Source organism: Ornithodoros turicata, chromosome 4, assembly GCF_037126465.1.
Source record: "Ornithodoros turicata isolate Travis chromosome 4, ASM3712646v1, whole genome shotgun sequence".
Taxonomy (NCBI): domain Eukaryota; kingdom Metazoa; phylum Arthropoda; class Arachnida; order Ixodida; family Argasidae; genus Ornithodoros; species Ornithodoros turicata.
Genome location: NC_088204.1, coordinates 60,475,503 through 60,493,866, shown reverse-complemented (window position 1 = coordinate 60,493,866; position 18,364 = coordinate 60,475,503). Strand labels below are relative to the sequence as shown.

The window sequence follows — 18,364 nt, the reverse complement described above, 5'->3', positions numbered from 1 at the left end:
TTTTTTTCACCTATAAACTGTTAGTGGCAGCTACACAAATCTTGGAAGGTTCAAGATTGGTGACTCAGTTGTCCTCCTCCCAAGCACAGATAACAATGGTCTGGTAACAGTAACATGGTTCAGATAAGAAACTTTGCTACAAAAATGCTTTTAAGTTTTTGCCTTGCACTTGTAGTGACCTGCTACATACAGCCACATCTTAATCACCATCATCTTCTGCGGCACACTATCAGCTGTGCTTCTGCGGCACACTGCGCCTGAGGTTTCGTTATACATGCACGCACTTTCATCTGTCAAACATCGTTCCATTGTAGAGTACCGTTGTAATGGTCCCTTGCTCAACAATTTGGTGACGCATTTTACCTTACAGCTGCATTTCTGTTATACATCATTACACAATTGAGTTTAAAGATGGTTTCTGTGCAAATCTACATCGGATTCAACACCTTTGAATCTCTCTTCAGATCAAACGTATCCCCATGAAAGAGATTCATCAGGAGATGGAAGAAATTGTGGAGAAACAAGAGGAGTTGGAGCAACAGGGTCGTGAGATTGAAATGCAGATTCGTGACAAGAATGGCAAGTACAAGGTGGCAACACTGGGATCTACAGGTGGGCTGGGTGTGCATGGCTTGACTTGGCTTTTGGTGGCTCGCATATTTTCAGTTATTCGTACTGACTGCCATAATAACTTAAGTTTCGGGTGTTTTCTACTATGTTGCCAGCTTTCCTGCTTCCGGGTTTTCGGTACTTCGGTACTATGTACTTTCATGACTCATGTTCCGGGTTTTCGAAGTTTATTTCTGGGCGTTACCGGAGGTTGTTTTTCGGAGTTCGTTGTTTTTTCAAAAAATGGAGTTTTTCGGAGTGTATGATTTACAGCTCAGTTAATGTTCGAAATTCGGAGAAAACTTGTCGACGCATGCACAGTTGTGCAGCGAAAACGCAGTTGCCACATTTATTGCTTCAACACTAAAGAGACACAAGCTTAAAAATACATTTCATGCGACGCACACTTAGGTACTTACATACGACAACCTCTGCATTGCGATCGCGGGACGACGTGAAGTGACGTAGTCGCAGGGCAGCTTTCGCTTGCATCCAATCTTGTCGTCAGCGCTGCAACTAGTTGCCCTTTCAAAAAGACCACTCCGTGTGACCTCTGCTCGATGCTTATTTTAGTGCTTAGGTCAATGTGGGACAAGGAAATCGGGAAACAGACTGGGGAAAACTCGGGCGGTAAATCCTCAAGTGATCGAAATGACCGCCGAAGAAAACGCTAGGTCACGGAAACCATATTATGTTGCGGTGGGGCTGGTATCCGAGGTCAGAAAAAAACCAGGACACAAAAGGACACCAAGAACAATAACGCCGTTATCAGGGAAAACATCTGCCAAGCGAAGTTTTTCGGATTAATCCGAATTCCTTAAAATTTTACTGGAGTACATTTTTTGAATTTTTTTTTATAAATCCGAAAACCCGGAACCCTACTTATAGGGAATAGTTCCAAAAGAGTGCACAAGCATAAAACATAAACATTATGTAAATGTCAGTGCAAGTTTTAATTTTAATTAGATTTTAATTGTTTAGTTATGCAAGGAATGTGAATATTTGTGCACAAGTTAGTTAACCTACACTTGCAATTTCTTACCATTTTCCAGAATTTTATGACTTCATAGATGTACTCATATCTCTGGAGGATACTCAGGTTATAAAATTAACCTAATTAGTGTTTGATCATGTGAACCCTCGTCAAAAAGGTCGAAAATTCTTGTTGTTAGATTGGCTTCATTTGAAATCCTGAGACAGTTACAATGTTTTCAATACTGCAATTGTGCCAAACGTAAATATTTATTATGGGCCCTTGTCCCAAAGAATATCCAAATTAAACTTCCTAATATTGGCACAAGCCTAACTGTTTGTACAGTGCACCTATATATTTACAGCCTTTGTAAGGCATGCGGCATACAGCATACATACAAGGTTACACAGCACCATACTAGAGAACACCCATATTGTCATACTTTCTGATTCTTGAATCTTGCCTTAAAATTTGCTTTCAGTGGCTGTTTGGGGTAAGCATTATGCTGGTTTGATTTACAACTAACTTAGGAGCATGGAAGGGCTCGAAACAAAAATATGTCAGGAGGGGCAGAAATTAGGATCGCAATCCCTAGGATACATATTCGCCCCGAAAGTACGAGTGCATTGCACAATCCTGGTGCGCAAGAGAGCTTGCAATATCGCGGGATAGAAAAGCTGCTTCTCTTGACTGCTAGTCCACAGGGTTCACACAGGGCCTTGAAGCCCTTGAAAGACTTTGAATTCTGGGAGTATTTCTTCACAATAACTGCCAATTAGCAAAGAACACCATGGCTTGGATCGGCTTCCTAAACCAGCCATTCAGCCCATCAGACCAAATGTAAACTGGCATTGCCCCTCCTCTGGTGTGTCTAGTACTGCCTACGGTCACAACGTAAGCCTCGCTTAATGAATCGCATCACCAATAAAGCTTTTATAGTGACTCTAGTACTGTAGTCTACCAGTACTCTGGTGATTAATTGTGCTCGTCTGCATGTGTGCTCACCCGCATGCGTGCGTTCACCACACATTTTATGTTAATTCTGCTAGACCATATCGAGAGCTAGTGACATTGCTGTAAGGTGCGCATATTAAGTTAACGTGAGCGAATGTGCCCAGAAAGTGTACCTTCCAAGCATTGTGGTAATTCCACTAAGGCTATTGTTACTGGACATTGCACGTAATATAAGCAGCTGTAACAGTTATTTCGCTTTGATATTTTCTAGTTATTTCTGTAATGATGTTTCTTGTAGCAGCAGTGTGCACAGAACCAGTTTCAAGCTCAGAGACATTATACCAAAATGTCCACAAGGGTTCTCGAAAGCCCTCGAAAAATTTCTCAAATTATCTGCACGAATCCTGAGTCTAGTACATCATGTCAGTCGCTCAATAGTCGAGCGCGCGGCTTCCTTTCTCATCGTTTCTTTTTGCTGTTGTATTTTGCACCGCCCGTCCCGCACCTGAAGCAGAGCAGTCGACCCATCGCCTAATTGCTTCCTTCCACTACGATAAAACTGCTCCACTAATCTGATGTCAGAGCACACCAGAGGGAGCTGGGAGAGGGCTGCCGATGCGCACACTCTTATAAACTACTATTCTCAAGAAATGCGCACACTTCCCAAATGAAATATTTTGCGTGGCAGTTCATGAACGTAATATGTTCACATCACGTAATTAAAAAATATACGTTTGAGGTGCCTTCCATGCTTCTTTAACAGGGACGTGGGTCTTTAACCAAAAATATGCTTTTCTGTCATGTTCTTCATTACATTTGGTTACCTTATGGAGTCCAAGATGCTGGCTGTACAAGTGAAACCACTACTGTTCTAGGCTTAGTAGCTCAAAAGGTATTTCCACTGTAATGATAAATAATCGTAAGATCTATCAGAAAAGGTATTTCAGCATCAAATGTTGCAAAAAGGAAGGAGACAGCCAAGCTGACCCACCTTCAAATGTTCACTTTTATCATCGAGGGCATTAGAAGGGTTTTCTGTCAGAACTCTAATGTGAGTGATCACCTTTATTTTAGGTGCCCCACTAAGTGGAAATAAGAAACATTATGCATATATTCTTTTTGTGTTCTGTGCTTAATCAAACAAGTCTGTGAATAAAATTTGATGTGAACAACAGACTCCTACTCAGGACTATTAATTTCAGGCTACTGTGAATTTCAAACGAATCCCTGTGTTGCACTCTCCTATTCAGTAGCTATGGTTAGCGAAATGAATAACCAAGATATGTTACATAGAAACATACATGGTTTGTGTTGCACACATTTATGAGTTGGGAAATTAAATTTGTGTCAAGAAAATTGACGAGGAACATTAAAGGGACAGTCTGGAGCAGTTAACTGATTTTAATAATAGAGGAGCATTCAGCTGTGAGTTACATGTAAAGACCATATGCAAACTTTCATACAGCACTCTGTCATAGTTTTTGAGATAAGCAAGAAGGATAAATGAAACAGTCACATCCAATTTCGGCTTTATGGTAACATAAATATGGGCTACCACACCTTTCTGAATGCCACAAAGGTGATTGAGAACTATTTTGATACATGATAAAACGTAATCAGTAAGTTATGTCTGGAAACTGACAGTGCTCTAAAATTCAGTTATAAAAATTGGCTGTGAAATTTATTGTAAAACGGAAATTATTTTGCACAGTGACTCTGAGCATCATAAAAAAGCATGCAACAGAATTTTCAGCTCTGCTTTAGGTCCAGACTTTCGTTTATTCGCTTAGTGTGACATGGTTTGCCTTACTCTTCTCCACACAGCATTGGAACCGTCACTCGAGGAAGAAGAATTGATTATGCAGCTGTTTGAACTGGTCAACGAGAAGAACAATCTGTTTCGACGCCAAGCTGAGCTTATGTACATGTAAGTATGATGGCATGATAGCTTGCATGAGAATTAAATGCCCTTCACACAGCATAAACATGTGAACACATTTATGAGTGGCTATATCATGGTGAAACAAGGGCAACAGTCCTTACAGGAAAACCATTTTCTTCTTCTCGTATCATTTAGCAAGCGGTCCCAACGCCTGGAAGAGGAACAGGTGGAGCTGGAGTATCAAATTCGTTGCATCATGACCAAGCCAGGTAGGCACCATTGAGTGATCTCTCACAAATAGGTTTCAACAGGAGAATAGACAGTTCCACATAGAGTTTTTACTCACTGTAAATTCTGCCAATTATTCGTAGGCCTCTGTGTTTTGGGTTCAAAGAGCTACAGTCATGACCGACGTCTGCCTTTTGCCTGGGGGGAGGAGGGAGGGCAAATTTGCACTACCACCCCTTGCATTCTTGATTTTCTCCCTCTCTTTTGTCGTCCTAAAGCAGCAGCTTCCTGCTTGAAATGTGTCTTTTTGGCGAGTCTAGAGACCAGTGGTCCAAGAAAGAACGGTCTAAAAAACATGGTCCCTTCTGGCATGGTAGGAAAAATGGTCTCCAATTCTCCACATTCCGTGGTTGCCTCTGGACCTCGGAATATGTGGGAAAAACGAGTGGAAGGATGGCAAAGCTTGTTACAGAGGTACCTACGTTAGCCAGCCTTGTATTTGAAGATACCATCCCACGGAAAATGGAGACCTGTTACGTCTTAGCGAAAATCGTTTTCCAGAATCACATTATGGCATATATGGCATTATATCACATTATATCATATATAGGGCTGTGCGAATAGTGATTTTTGGGTTCGAATTGAATACGAATCGAATAGCAAAATCTTTGAATAGTAGCGAATTGAATAATGTCGAATACCACACAAAAATGTGTGCTTATTGCTGAATAGTAAGCAAAAGCTTGCATTGAAACCTGTTGCTCAGTTGTAGTTTGTGAGACAGACTGCAAGCTATATACACATATTTCATTGATGAATACGTTTCTGCTAGAATTGTCGTGAAAATTGTAATTCCAGACATAAAGTAGTTGGCTGTGTGATTAAATCCCTCTTTCTATGGCGTCATAGCAGGTCCAGCCAAAGCTCAAAATAATAAAACTAACTTAAACATCCCTGCCACATTTGCTAAAATATTTCTCAAAAGTGGCAATTTTCAGTGATCCCTCAAATCGCACTTTTAAACCATGGCTGCAACCCCGCGGCACTGGCAGAAGTGTAAACTAGGCTTCGCCTGATGCTCGGAGACACGAGGCGAAGCGAACTTGCAGGATATCGTCAAGTCCGCACACGCAAAACTGTAAAGTAAGTTTCACCTAACACTGAAACATGAGATGAAGCCACCTTGCCGGATATATTTGATGCGCAGAATTGTAAAGTAGGCTTCGCCAAACGCTCAGAGGCATGAGCTGAAGCCAGCTTGCGGAATTTCGAATATATTTGAGTATTCGATTAAATGTTATTCGGTTCGAATACGAATAGCGCGGTACCGTTATTCGGTACGAATATCGAATATTTAGAATATTCGCACACCCCTAATCATATATTTTCCAGAAAAACATGGCCCTAAGAGGACTTTCGGGGTCATTTCTTTCTTCGATGAGAAAACGCGCTAAAGAAGACGAGGTGTCACGATGGAAGCTTCTCTTCACCCTTATATTTCTGGCGGCTTTTATCCAAGATGATTTTAACCCTTTTGCATACATTACTTTATAATGAATGTTAACACCTGCCGCTCAACAGCTGATAGCAGACCTTTGAGTACATACTTTATGATTGGAGAGCAAAATGCAGACTTTCTTGTAATTGTAACATTAGAGATGGAGAACCAGGAAAAAATATTTCTTATTAACAAGAGGGATTTATTTTATTTACTTACTCTTTCATTTAAGACAGTTACAATAATGAAAATCTGGAAGGAACAGCAAAAAAAAAAAACGAGCTTACCGTTCCCACATATGTGACAGGCAATAAGTAGCAACAAGGTGACTTGTTGAGAAGACATTGATAACTATTAAGAACATTACATTCATAATAGTACATTAATAAACTATGGTAATCATAAAGGTACAAATACGTACGCTAAGGCACTAATGAAACTAAGGCGCATCAGAAACATAGATACTAATAGACGAAGGCATCTCATAAATTAAGCATAGTCTATGTTCAGATTTCCAAGACACCGACAGCGGATCATTACCCTTGTCGGTACCCTTATCTGGATTGCCCTTATCTGTACCACTTCGATTTCGGTCACTGAAGTGATTGTTTCAGAAAATTGCACTACTGAACTATAATCAGTAATGGAAAGCTCCAACGCTTTGGAAGGATGTATCGTTTTGTCGTTGAATTGTCGCCTTGAGTAAAACCGTGAAACATGCATCAACAGTACTAATGTAAGTTTCCAATAAATGTCAAGCCCAGGTGCTCATACTTCTTCACCGAGAAAGAGACACTTGGTCCGTTTTATGTTTGTATCGAAAAATATTATCCTCCCTTTTGTGCCCTTAACTACTCACGAAACCATAGTTTAGGTTTCTGAGGAGCACAGTTGCAAATGCAAAATACTTGTAGACCTTGCTGAATATTAGAGGGTGGCCTAGACTGGAAAAGGCATACATTGCCAGTTTATACTGCTTGTTGGCATGGCAGTCCTCCCTTATACGAAAACCGGAGCTTCACACTAAAACACATCTTTTTTTGCTAACACTTAACTCACTAAGCAATGGACATCTGCTCGAAAACGAGGCTCGTTAAACCATAACGGGACCTGAAGAAGAAACTGATTAATTTTTTTGGTTTTCCATTTTTCTTTTCATACGTGTCATCATACGCAGCCTAGAGGCACCATCGGTGCACACGGGACCATTTGTTCCTCCCATGGGATGATTCTTCCGTGACCATGTTTTCTGCAACCTTTTTTGGCGCCCCTTTATGCGGGCTCAAGGGGTGCAGTTGCCTCCCCCCACGTCGACAGTCACACTGGTGACGATGATGCAAATTGGGAGCGAAAACGTGGTTAACCTTGACAGTGACACTTTGACTCGTACACCAGGGAGCCAAAAGACAGAAGAGGATACCATAAAAGAAGAAGAGCTGCTCCAACGGCTCCTGGAAGTGGTAGAGCAGCGCAACGAAATTGTTGAATCCCAGGAAATGGACCGCAGAAGGTAGGGTAACCTATAGATAGAATGGCTTTGATGAGGGCCAGCTGGTGGATGAACCCCATGATAGGCAAGCCTGAGCGATAGGCAAGACCTTCGTGTCGTGTTTGTTTACGTGTCTTGCCCATCAATCAGGCTTGCCTATCATGGAGTAGGATAACGAATTACTGCGTAGAAGCATCTTGTTATAGCTAGGGAGTGACTTTTTCGAGTTAAACCCGATTCCGCCCGGTTATTCCCCCCCGAACTGACCTCCGACCAATTCGGGTTAAACCCGATTTCTCCCCGAATTCCAGTCACTATGAAATCCTCAAGTGACATTTCCACTGAAGACGAACAAAGGTCGCCATGTGTAACACATGTAAGAATGGGTCACTTACGTTCCCAGCAATACACCCATGTGTGACAACACTGTCTATGCCTTCGGGGATTACCGCTGGAAGGTCACAATCCCGCAAAAAAAAAAAAAAAAGAAAGAAAGAGAGATTAGGAAAAGACTTAATTGACAAGAGGAGAAACAAAAACACCCGATAACACCCGAAGGCACAATTATTGCACGATTTCTCCCCGAATTACAGACTTAAAAATAGCGCCCGATTTTTACCCCCCGAATCTGAGAAAGGCATTTAACCCGAAAAAGTCACTCCTTAGTTATAGCTGGATACACTGTGTGAGCATGTCAGGGAACTGTGCACCCCTCTTGCTTCTTTTTTCGATTTGTGAAGGCCGTGCCTTCCCTGGTTGGCCTTCACATAAGGGGGAAAGCATGTTTGAGGTGGACCATGTGCGTTCCCGCGCATGGTCCCAGCAACAGCAACAAAAGGAGAGTAAGCTAGCGAAAGTGATATACCCCCACGCAATGACCATGCGCTTGATGAGTTGCACCCTTCAATTGGATAGTTGACTGGGCCTCTCCGCTGTTCCGTCCTCCTCTTATTCGCAGAGACATAGTGCTGCTGTTGCTTTTCTAACTGTATTTTTATCTTTTTTCTTGATCAGAGTTGCTCAGGAAGATTGGAGTATTCAAGAACAGATGGCGCAAAAACAGAGTGAGTTACAGACGTGTTCCATATTTATTTACTATAATTTTGCGTGCATTGGCCACACCACGGATATGCCGTGGGCCAACTCCTTTTGCACTCGTTGCAAAATTTATTACACGTAAGCCGCACCTTCAGATAAACCTAGGAACTTTTCCTGCGCTGAAATGACCTGAAATGACTCGTATGCAGACGAGACAAAGTGACAGCGAAGACCATGTACAACAGGCGCTACCGTTAACTGTTTATTTCCAGACATCCCGAAACTGAAAAACCGAAAAAAGCGGGAAGGGGAAAAAGGTGGTGAGGTAGTAACAGTCGTTTCAGCACTTGAGAAATTCCATGCATTACCAACTAGACCACGGTAAAGCACTGTTCACCTTCAGATAAGCTGTTAGTACGCCGGAGACATATATCGTGCTAAACACAATAGACTCGGCCACACAAACCAGAGGTGAAGCATGCAAATTGTAAACAAGCTTGTATCTTCGTTGCCTCTGGGCTGATGATCATTTAAGCCCGAATCCCATAACAAGCGACGCGCGGCAGATACACGCGAGAAGCGACAAAATCGACGCCACTGCCGCCACACAAGCGTCAAAAAAGCTTTGTCGCGGCGGAATATCTCTGCATCTACTCCCAGTAGATATTTCTAGCATGTCGCTGAGTTTGTTGCCTGTTGTTTGACAAAACCAGCTAGATTTGGCGATGTGAAACAAGAACTGAACGCGTGGGCAAGGGAAAGGGTGGAGAGGGCAACCAACAAAAGTAGCAGACGAAGAAGTGGGCGGGGCGTTGGGAACTTCAACTGCAGCGCCACTGCGTTTCGAGGAATATTACATAGCACCTTCATTACAAGTTCTCCTCGTTTTGACGAATGAAATACTATTTTTGATATATTTATGGCAATTTACAACTAAAGTAAGCATTGCTTCACCAAAAACATCATTCCTCGGCGACGAAATGTCACTGCTCAAATAGACCGGGAAGCCGCGCCATGACCAGACGCGACAGCGACAAATTCTGCAGCGTGTCGCTTGTTATGGGGTCCGCGCTTTAGATGTTTCTTAAAAGAGCATGGAAGTGACATTTAACGTGACTCGAAACCCTGCTTCATCTGTGAAGCTGTCCACAAGGAGTGAGCATGCAAAATATTTTATATGCTGTCACTGCGCAATAAAATGTACAAAAGCAGTCGCGGACGAGAGACACGAGCCCCGCATGACGTAGAAACTGCTCGGGGCCTTCTTTCTTTGTTTTTTCTTCTCGGCTCACGCGCCGCTTATACATGCTTGAGCCTGTGCCGTTGGACGTCACTGGAGCCCGTGATACGTCATGACGTCTTCTGCTTCATCGATGTGCTCTTTGGATGTGGAGAGGGTTTTTGAAAGGTGTGCAGAACACGGCCTTGCACACGCTCTGTAGGTTACCTGCGCTCATCGTTCTTTCGCAGGAGCTCATTTTATTCGTTGCAGAAGACGTTGCAGTGAAAAACAAAAAAATATTTTGAGGGTCACTTCCATACTCTTTTAAAGGTACCTTTCGTCACCTCACTGGAAATATTCTTCTGCGTCGACTCTACAGAGCGGTGAACTTAAGCGTACGTCACGTGACTGGTTTCTTTGGTCGCCGTGAAACTTTTGTCACCATTTGCTTCCGTAATTTTAATTCCTGTCTATAACCACGCCAGGAAGCTGAACAAAACTGAGCTCAGAAGTGTGGACTGATGGCATTGGAGTTAATAAGTTTTTTAATATGCATCAGAATGGATAGACAGAAAGACACCCCATAGAGAGTGTTAGTTATCCCAGGGGACCACTGACCCTACCAGACGAAAAAGAAAGGTGACGGGACGAGGTCAGTTGGCCTCAGAGCTGCCTTTGCTTCAGATGCTCATATGCTTTTTTTCCCTGATGCAGCAAGGAATATGGAAGACTCGCTTCTTTTTTGGAATTAAAGCGCAGAGTATCCATTTCAACTCCAGGGTGGAATTTTTTGTTCTGCGTACATCTTAAAAGAAACGCAGGAAAATATTTACTCCCAAATATTACCTCACCAAAAAAAGCTCGATTCCTAGTATGTTCTGAAATAACAATTGCAATTTACGTTCTCAATACGTTCCCAATATGTTTCCAATGCCAGCCTGGGTGGTTCTAGTACCTGCAAGATAAAAAATTGACATTAAACGAGCCAGACTCTACTCGTGAATTGGCTCAAATGTGCTAACATACATTGTCTTGGAACCCTCCCTTCCCGCACTTCATACACTTCTCTTCATTCGACCCTAACTTAGCTCTTCATTGCGCTGAGAAACAATGTACATGCGCCGCAATTGCTAGCACATGTAGATATGAACTTCTCAGAATGGTTAACATTCAGTATGTATTTTTTAGGCCTTAGTATCTGTGCTCAAATGCAGTTACAATCAGTAAGCGTAAAAGCAATACCGTTCAGTAATGTGCAGCATCCTTTAGTTCAAACACATAACTACCTTACATTTCGAAGTAGTACATAGTACCTTACATTTCCGGTGTGACAACATATTGCCTCAAAAATGTCCTACTCTGACTATGTTTGTGCATTTTTTCAGGTTTCACGAGAAATATATGTTCAACTTCAACTTGTGTTGCTTGTAACTGATTTCACAAAAGCTAGTTTTATGCACTCATCTTCACCCATAATCTGCATGCGGAGTGCAAACTTCTTGCCACATTGCTGTTGTAGCAAGCAGCACGACACCAAAAGTGACATAGTATCTATAGGATTTTTTGTAAGCCTATTTGGTGCACATATGTTTGAGAGGGTGCTGCTTGCTTGTTTTTTATGCCTTTTGGTGGTTATAGTATCAAAGCCAAAACCTCTTTTCATGGGGGCTAGATACTAGGTGGGATGGGTTATACCCAGAAAGGTCAGAACCTAGCCATGAATAGCCTGGTTCATGCCCACATAACTTGGCAAATTAAAGCCCTCATGCACATTTAAAGTAAATGCAAGAAATGAATTGAGTTTAAGGGCTCTCACATTTTTGATGACCATGTTGATGAAGATGTCACTCTGTTTGAATACTGTCACTGCTCTAAAGTCAACTTAGTGAAAACGTGGAATGTATAATTGCATTAGGACAGTACTTGAAGGCTATTAAACACACAAATTTTTGTCTTGACAGTCTTTATCAGGTTTTAATAGTTTTGTCACACATTACAATTGATGGTTGCAGGTGATTTGACGTTGGGACAGTATTTAAATTCAATTTGTGTTGACAGTGTCCTAGTCTTTATCAGGTTTCAATTGTCCTATCACACATTATTACAGTTCTCAGCTGCAGGTGACACTGCATGGGGACCGTATTGGAATCTGATTAAAAATCGAATATTCGTAATGACTGTGTCCTTGTCTTTATCGCATAATTGCATTTCACATTTGCAGGTGAAATGAAAGAGAAGATGAGTCCTGCCTCGACCACGGGGAAGAAAAAAGAGAAGAAGAAAAAACACAAGAAGGGAGACAAGAAGGAGGACGGTAAAGAGTCTGAAGAGGAAAAGCGCAAGTCATTGCGGAAAATAATCAAACAAAAACTTGTGCCAACAAAATGAATTTTACGTAACAATAGCTTCTTCACGGGACATCCTCGTCCTCTATGTCCCAGCTGTTAAAAAGCAGCAGAGACAGAAAGAGTTGGGGAAACTGTATTGTAAAGATTATCTTCCATAATTATAGTATGTATAACAAAAGTAGATGCATAAGAGATGTATCAACTATGCAATGTGTCTTTTGACAGTCAGATCAGTTGTGTTGTTATTTATTTGCTTCATTTATTGTGGTGCATATTATGTAAGAGCCCCGTTGCAGCTGCAAGCTTAGCCTCATGGCGATCGCCCCAGATAATAATTAGCAGGCAAAACAGGATATATTAAAGTCATGGTACAGATTGCATACCTCTATGTAAATTCTGGAAAACATACACGCTTTCTTTGGAATATTTTAGTGAGTATCGAGTATTACTGCAACCTGAAATGACCTTTCTGTAGTGGTGTTCGTCCACAGAAAAATGTTTACATATATGTGATGTGACCGGGTGTCGTGCAGTGAACATCGTGTACTTAAGGTAAGGCAACTGTACGAGAAATATTTGTGGAGCATTTCGTCAACTGTGACAATGCCATTCCAACACCACTGCTGTATTGCTGGCAACTTTCAAGTTCTTCGCTTGGCCTTTAACTATACTATTTGTGACACAAAACGGCGCACCTGTGTAAAGGAGAGAGTTGCTCGCTAAATGCTGTATTTAGTCGCATAATTAACACGCTTGCATAATGGACACACATCTAGTTCGGGCGCTGAAATATTGGTACTTTTCCCCCTTGCGTTTCACGCACCCTGACATCAGCGGCACTGCCGACGGAACTGCACAGCGATAACCACTGTAGCGTTAAATGCAAGCGTACGATTAGTGCGCCCCCTCTGTGTCGCTAAAACACCACGTTAATTGTGCGAGTAAATATGGGAGTTTCACATCTGAACTGCCTGTCAGGTGTGGACTCGTTCTGGCCATTGTTTTGTGAAGTTTCATACACCATAGAAACAGTTGCAGTAAAGCTTTCTTTTGCATTGGTCTAAATTCATGACTCTAATTGCCCTAATACTCGTGTTAGTCTTCTGGGCATGTAGTCTCGATAGACCCTTGTAGTTTGGAGGGGAGGGGGGGCAAAAATTATTCCGGAGATGTAACATACCGTAAAATCTGACAATATTCAATGGAAAAGCAGACTCTCAGATAGCGAGAAAAAAAAAAAAAAACAGAGAGAGAGTGCCTCTTGCATTTAGGATGAAAACGAGATGCTAAGCGACTGAATTCGCGCCTACATTGGTGACAAACTGTCCATTTTGGCAAGTTTGCTATTGTTTTTTTTTTTTTCTTTTTGTGAAAAGGAGGTGGGGGGCCCTACCCTATGTGACGATGCATATCAGGGGGTAAAAATGGTGTTTACCGGGTTGAACCCTAAAACGGAAGCCCCTAAGTCTCAAACATGTACGGGTATGTTTTAATGAGCCTATCCTGCAAATCTGAAAAATGTGCACTATACAATACTAGCAGTGTTGTGCCTTCAAATTATAGAGACAGTTGAACTGTAGAAGGTCATTGAAGCGCCTTACCGACAGCTTTGCCAGAAATGCCATAATGATGGTGAAAAATGCATTTGAAGAAACGAAGCTTTACTGGGATGTTTCCATACCTATGCAGAAGTTGATGTGTGTCTAATTCCTGAGTAGCAATTTTATCTGTTTTATTCATGATGGAGCCTTAGTATGGGATTTACCCAAAATTGTAGAACACTGTATGGAATTTCCTGCGCATTACGCACAATGGGCCATTACATTTGCATATCTTAATTGGTTTCTTTCAGCACTGTCTGTTGTTATGTCCGATGAACAGAAACATATGTTGACTTTTATGTGGGGCTGTGAGGTGCTATAGCTATTCGTGTTTTATAATACTTCAGGGGACGAGGCAGTTTCGGTAGAGAGATCGAAGCTGAGTGAACCAAGACAAGAAGTGCTGCTATCGTGCCCATATATTCAGGATTCGACAAACTTTAATTTGTTAAAAAAATCACACACTCCAATCCTTAAAAAATGTCATAGAGAAAAACAAATGGAACACACCAGTACCAGGCCTGGAAAGATATTCTGCGTGGTTTTAGGTGCACAAATGAAAATTTCCCATGGCCCCCTGAGGATGTGAGTGGGCCGTAAGGCTTCCAGCTCGAATTAAACACTCTAAACACTCTGCTGCATAGGATCTGCCCACCCAGGCATGCAAATGCTGAATACCTTTGGAGAAGCAGCTCCATTTTGTGAAAAGAAAGCTTTCAGTACATTGGCTACATTCGTTACACAAGACGCAAAAAGCCCTGCACAGTAACATGCCCATCAATTCATCACTTGTTACTTCTTGCTCCCCTTATCTTTTCCATTTATATTTCCTATTTTATTTTTTATCTATCTATTTTATTATCTACTCTATTTATTTCATCATTCCAGGTTTCATTTCAAGGTGTCAAATTGCCCGATGTTGTGACTGACATGTACATTGTGGGGCAAAATTGCAAACAGTGTTACTCATTATTGCTTGCCTTATTGCAATGATAAAGAAATGTGCTGCAGAATTGTGCTGGTCAGTAAGCGCGAAATCAAAAGAACACAATGAATCGGGGAGGTTTATTTAAGAGGTTAAGATACTCCAGTGATCCCCCATCTCTGGTGTCTGATAGAGCTGTGATAACAACATAGGCTTATATTGAGTATTGAGACTTTGTATAACTATGGAAGTGCCACTAATATTATTTTATGAAAACGTATATGACGTCTGCAATCAGAGATGGAATGTGTCTTGATACATACGGGCAAGCTGCTGGGGAGGATTTTATACGGTGGTCTTTGTTGTCACGTCTATGACAATAAACTGCTCTTTTTAGCAAAGAGGTGTGAGATCTGTTGCCTAATAGTGGAAGCACTAGTAAATAGCACCTGCACATTTATTGGGAAGCAGGGAACTATTTATACTGAAATAAAGTTAAAATTTGGGCAGATTGGCGGTCCATTCTAAAATCCATAAAAAAACCCAACTTCAACAGGACAATAAAAAAACACACAAAAAAAGATGACACAAGGGCCCCAGATTAAAGAGAGAGGTCATCTTGCAAGCATCATGAGGAGCGAGTTGGGATGCAAGGGCAGTAAAAACAAAATAAATATTTTAAATCTAAGAAAGGTCGCCAAGTTGCTGACCCGTGGATGAAGACATCACGAAATCTTGCGCATTTTTCATACTGGAAATGAGTGAACTTAGAAACTTCTTAACACGCTTGAAAGTAACTGTTCTGAGACTGAAACACACAGACAGACAAATACGAGCATCGCAAATACACGGCGCGTTGCTCCATGTTACTTTCTCATATTTTCCATATTATGGAACGACGAGCGACGTAAAACAAAATACCAATCACATGTTAAACTTTTTGTGCGATTGTGTGCATTTTCCAGAAGCTTTCTTTGAATCACACACTCCCATGTCATGCAGCGTCGTGTAGCACACTACAAACTACTGCGCTTCATGTCTAACATGTGGATTTTGCTGTTAGTGAGCACCGTAGCGCAAAAACATGAACAAGAGAGCCATACCGAAAGCCATGTAGCTATTACAAGTTTTCATAAGCTGAACATTGCCAGCACAAACAAGACATCGTACCTGGGCCCATGCTTGTCGGCAAGTGGCAAGTATCTTATGGTATGCGGATTTAGACGGATTCGCTTATCAACAGCCCTGCTTAAGTCATCCCATAAAAAATGCGCCTCAGTACAACGTATAAACACTTTTTCAATCGTTTCAGCCTCGTTACAATGAAGAGTTACTAGTTACTTTCCTAATAACTATAATTACTCGTAGATAAGTTACATGCTATTTGGTACGAGCAATTTTCAAGAAAGTTTCCTTCATAATAAACACGTCACGAGGTCTTTATACCGATATTCACCGCTTCACAAATGGAGTCCCTCCATAAAAATCTGTGCACTTTGCTTAATCATTGTCAATGCATCTATAAGTCAGTTTCTTTTTCTCTGCATCACCTGATCTACCTGAAGTGAACTCGCTCGACATCATGAGGACCAGCACCATAAAGTACAATTTTGCGCGCCAGAATTGCCAAATTAATTAGTTGTACCTCAACTTAAGGTCGACACTGTATTTGATACTGTTTCGAAAGTCGAACGTTGGCTCAACAAGGTCAGTAATAGTCTATCCAATGCATCCTTGCACTTTATTGTATCCCTTCTCTTTATTGGCTTGCAAGCCAATAAAGGTGTCAGATTTTATCGATGTACCGGCCTCAGTAGATCAGTTGGTAACATGTTTGCCTACGGATCCCAAGGATGCAGGTTCAAAACCAAGCTGGGAGTGCAACTAAAACATGCCGCGTGCTGCGTGCCAAGATTTTGGTGCACATTAAAGAACCCTCAGGTGAGGAAAATTAATCCGTAAACCAACCACTGCGGCATCGCTCACGATGATAGTTGTCTCGCAACATAAAGCCACAAATTATAATCACTTAAAGGGGTTGCAACTGGTCATCCCAGATAAACATAAAACATAGTTCTTTGCACAGATGTGAGCCTGCATTGAAAGTTTCACAGTGAGGAGGGTAATAGAAGCGGGGGAAATGGGCACCACGGATACTGCAATTCTGCGCTTTGCTCGGGGGAGTGCCGAGGGCTTGTATCTCGCTAAATACGACACGTAGAAGAATAATTCTTCTTTCCTCATTATTCCAGTGTGCAGTACTATGCGTCCATGATGTAATGAACGACATCTATGAAGGTGTCTCGACCCCTTTAAGGGACGAACCTATCGAGAATTGTTCCAGCTGTAAATAATCGAAGGTGATGTTTGCGCAAATCGCATTACGTATTAGCATAGTTTCTGTACAGAGGCACTTTATACTGGCTTTCACTCACATCCTCAAGTTGCAGTTGCTTGCATCAAACTGGTATAACGCTACCCTAATCATGGACAGCAAACCTTTCATTTTACTTATTGAATCCATTATCTCAATAGACTCTGAAAAATACTGAGATATTTCAGAAGCTCTTATGTACTGTTCAATCCCAGGAGTTGCTGCAAGCTGGGACAAATTTTTTGGCCGCAGCTCCACTGCTCGTTGATATTTAGAAACTTTCAAATTTAGAAACAATCTCCTATAAGAACTACTATTTAGAAACTCTCCAAATACTTGGAGACACCACAGCAGCAGAGACGCTAAAAAATATAGGTTTCTGCAGAAACTAAAAAAATTTATTTTCCACTGATTGTCACGCTACCTTTCACCTTGAACTTAGACTTTATGCGCTCAAAGCTATGCACCCTAAAATGACTGCCATATATTTTGAACAAGCGCCCATCATGCTCGAACGCGAACAAAGTGTGCGCTTTGGGGATCGTCACAATTCTGTCTTCTGCGGTGATGATCCTGAAAACGTTTTTCGTTTCTTGTATAACGATGCCTCGTTTCCCAACGTACGACGGGCACTTTGCAGCGGCAACAACCATAAGACAGCCACAGTACTCTGCCTTCAGCAAGGCTGGAGAGCCTGGTTCCCACATGTTCTGTCCCACTGCGTCTCTGAAATAATCCTTCCACATGTTGTGAATCGGCAAGAAAGATTTGAAGGCAAGCTTTTCAGCCTTCACGTTGAATATGCCGAGACTCCGCTTCTCTTTACACGTGAGGAGCTTTCCCTTCTTCTTACGACTCTTTTTGGATCGAATTATATTTCTTTCAAAGAGTGCGTAAAGGGTAGTACTCGATCTTTTCCATTTTTCCGCGTCCGACGCGCGCACTGTTTTGCTTACGAACGTATTGATGAAGTCGCTCTGTTGTTGAGGTAGCGGTGGTTTATATTTCATTGCTTGCGCCGACTTCAAGATGTTTTCTTGCTTGCCTGTAGTAGATGCTTGGATCTCATCCATGATGGTGTTCAACCGCAAAATAACTTTCTCAGAGGTGTGATAGGCGTGATAGGTGTGAACGGATTAGACCGGATTGGATTTGGATATCAACTGTGGTCCACCCACGTCGTCCACCACGACCCTACTGACCATGCCGCTGACGACCTGTCC

General features: G+C 41.8%; 2 protein-coding genes across 7 annotated transcripts in view; one reads left to right on the top strand and one right to left on the bottom strand.

The window, feature by feature from the left end:
* The window catches only part of LOC135391638 (MICAL-like protein 1), an 88,449-nt gene extending 73,281 nt beyond the window's left edge, over nt 1-15,168 (top strand). For 5 of the 6 annotated variants that reach the window (XM_064621963.1, XM_064621962.1, XM_064621961.1 and 2 more), the window contains exons 5-10: nt 465-612; nt 4,361-4,463; nt 4,614-4,687; nt 7,540-7,654; nt 8,648-8,697; nt 12,115-15,168. In XM_064621963.1, coding sequence (XP_064478033.1) covers nt 465-612; nt 4,361-4,463; nt 4,614-4,687; nt 7,540-7,654; nt 8,648-8,697; nt 12,115-12,281 — 657 coding nt within the window. In that variant the 3' untranslated portion in view covers nt 12,282-15,168. The remainder of the gene's footprint in view (nt 1-464; nt 613-4,360; nt 4,464-4,613; nt 4,688-7,539; nt 7,655-8,647; nt 8,698-12,114) is intronic. The other variant, XM_064621960.1, reaches the window with a different exon arrangement.
* LOC135391642 (ribonuclease P protein subunit p29-like) lies at nt 14,244-18,313 on the bottom strand. Its single transcript, XM_064621968.1, has one exon. The coding sequence runs from the start codon at nt 18,212-18,214 to the stop codon at nt 17,540-17,542; it is 675 nt and encodes a 224-aa protein (XP_064478038.1). The 5' UTR covers nt 18,215-18,313; the 3' UTR covers nt 14,244-17,539.
* Nucleotides 18,314-18,364: the final 51 nt, after the last annotated feature.

Bases quoted from the DNA above. Each gene is read 5' to 3' on its own strand.
- LOC135391642 (XM_064621968.1), bottom strand. From the start codon at position 18,214: ATGGATGAGATCCAAGCATCTACTACAGGCAAGCAAGAAAACATCTTG.